The sequence below is a fragment of the Tenrec ecaudatus genome, chromosome 2 (genome assembly GCF_050624435.1).
Source record: "Tenrec ecaudatus isolate mTenEca1 chromosome 2, mTenEca1.hap1, whole genome shotgun sequence".
NCBI classification, from domain to species: Eukaryota; Metazoa; Chordata; class Mammalia; order Afrosoricida; family Tenrecidae; genus Tenrec; species Tenrec ecaudatus.
In genome coordinates, this window is record NC_134531.1 from 199,352,787 (window position 1) to 199,355,502 (window position 2,716).

A 2,716-nucleotide genomic window follows, 5' to 3' on the forward strand; every position below is an offset into this window, starting at 1 on the left:
ATTTAGCTTTTGAAATTTATGGAAAAGACAGGAACGCAAAATTAATTTCTCTTACTAACCCCATTCTTACCTTGTCAACTCTTATGAGTAACTTCAGATGTTAATTTGCTCACTGCTGGTATTACATTAAACATGAGATTAGTACCCATTTGGTTCTAATAACTAAATCTTTAAACTGCTAACGAACAAACAGTCAATATTGGCAGTTTGGACGCATCCTGCAGCTACTACACAACATACAATCTAGCTTCGGCTTCAATAAAGTTTACAGACAGGAAAGTTCTATAAATATGAAAACATTCTGAGGCAGTTTGACATTGTCAAAGAGTACAGAGTCAAAACTGACTCCATGGCAACCGTTAACCTTAACACATTGTTAGATTTATTGTCTTATGGCATAATGGAGACAACAAAGCTAATTTAGCTTATCTGTTATTAAATTCTCTAGATAATCATGGCCATCATGTTAATACTTTCTCAATAACCCGAAAGAGGGAATCATAGTCTGCGGTGTTTGTAAGATCAGATTGCCAAGTTCTTTTTTTCATGGACTGATTGAAAGTTTAGAACAGAGACCTTTTGGTTATTAGTCTAGCAGATAAATATTCAGCCACAAATACTCCTTTGAACTCTATATTTAAAAGATAATATATGGAGATATATATTTAGGAAAATATACAGGGTTGTAGCAGTGGAGGACTGTAATGTCTATTAATTTTAGGGAAAAACAATATCAAGTGGGTGGTATTATTTCATTCCTAGTAATAAATTCAAGAATTGTTAATTACAATCTAAGCCTTGCCCTCCAAAGTTAGGAAGGGAGGAGAGCATTAACTTTGGACCATTGTCAGCTCTTACAATCAAATTAGGAATGTGTTGAAGTGATAATAACTTTCCTGAATTAAGTGAGTGTTCTTCTCATAACTTTCCAGATAGCCTCCTTTATCTGCTTGTTCCTAAGAGTGTAGATGACAGGATTCAAGAAAGGAGGAACTACAGAGTAAAACACAGATGTGACCATGTCCTGGATCAGAGGGGAGTTGGAGGTTGGCTTCAGAGTCACAGCAGCAGCAGAACTGATGAAGACTATGACAATGAGGATGTGTGGGATGCAGGTGGAAAAGGCCTTTCCTCGTTCTGCTCTGGTTGGAAACTTGAGCACAGTCAAAAATATGTGAATATAAGACATGGCGATGAAGGAAAAGCAGCCACCAGCTGATATTGTTGCAGAGACAAAAATTACAATTTCATTGGTTGAGGTGTCAGAGCAGGAGAGTTTCAGCAGAGAAGGGATATCACAGAAAAATTGATGAACCACATTAGAATGACAGAAGGACAAACGGAATGTGTTCCCAGTGTGCCCAGCGGCATAGACCAGACTACTGAGCACAGAGGCCAGCAACATTTGGACACAGACACGAGGGGTCATGATCACATGGTAGTGGAGGGGCTGGCAGATGGCCACATAGCGGTCACGGGCCATGATGGTGAGCAGCAGCAACTCTGCATAAGCACATAAAAGCACGAGGAACATCTGAGCTGCACATCCGACCATGGAAATCACCCTGTTGTTTAGCAGGAAGATGACACACGCCTTTGGTACAGTCGCAGAAATGTAACACATGTCCAAGACAGATAGATTCAGGATAAAGAAGTACATGGGGGTATGAAGTCTTTGGTCAACAGTGATCACTGTGACAATGAGAAGATTCCCTGTGAGAGTAGCCAAGTACATTAGTAAAAATAGTATTGCGTGCAAGACTCTCAACTCCCACACATCAGAAAATCCTGTAAGCAGAAATTCAGTCACTGTGGTAGAGTTAGGCATTTTAGTATAACTTCTTTAAGATTTTGAGAGACACTTTTAAAAAATTCCCTAGGAAATAAAAGAAGACGAAGAATCAAAGGAGGAAAGATAATACACAAATGCATTGACCCCATTTATGCATCATGTTTCCTATATCTGCCATTTCTTAGTATAAAATATCAGGATATTAACCTGCGTTCCTTTTGTATTTCTACTTGTATAAATTTTTTCTGAATTGCATCAAAGTAAGGTGTTCTCATTTTTCATTTTCATTTCTATCACTATGTGTATGTAATATTGAGCATTAAAGATTAAAAGCGTATCCAGCAGATTGATTGTATCAGAATGAGTAATTTCAATGTATGTACATTATTATTTGAACACATTTAGTATTTAATCTGTTGGTGACAAAAAACAACACATTGAGAGACTATATTTTTTTGAGAATATCTCAATTTTTTGTGAGTAACTTTATTTCGTTTACTCTCTACTGAGGAAATATATTATTTTAAATCTATTTCCATCTCTATTTCCACACAAAATACCTTTTTTATTCGCAAAGTCCTCTGAGGAATTATATTGTCTGATAATCTTTTTCTACTGGCAATATATGCTTGTTCCTATTAACAGCTAAGAAGTTATTTAGACATCTTATTTTTTCAATCTTCTCTTTTGTAAAATGTTTTATTACATTTTTTATGGTACTTTTTCTCTTGTTGAACCTAGATACCACAATAAGCCAAGTGAATCATACTTATACCAGGTTTTATTTATTTAGGCTATCATGTAGTTTGCAATATTCACATATTCTACAACGTAATCCTCATTGTAGTTTTGTAACTTAGAAAATTTCATACACATGCTAATATGAAATAGCAGTATTATGAAAAGACAAAATAAATGAATCCA

General features: G+C 35.8%; 1 protein-coding gene across 1 annotated transcript; it reads right to left on the reverse strand.

The window, feature by feature from the left end:
- Positions 1–901: 901 nt before the first annotated feature.
- Positions 902–1,828, reverse strand: LOC142440383 (olfactory receptor 14C36-like). The gene has a single exon (XM_075542837.1). It carries the CDS (start codon positions 1,826–1,828, stop codon positions 902–904), a length of 927 nt encoding a protein of 308 aa, XP_075398952.1.
- Between the last annotated feature and the right edge of the window lie 888 nt (positions 1,829–2,716).

Bases quoted from the DNA above. Each gene is read 5' to 3' on its own strand.
- LOC142440383 (XM_075542837.1), bottom strand. From the start codon at position 1,828: ATGCCTAACTCTACCACAGTGACTGAATTTCTGCTTACAGGATTTTCT.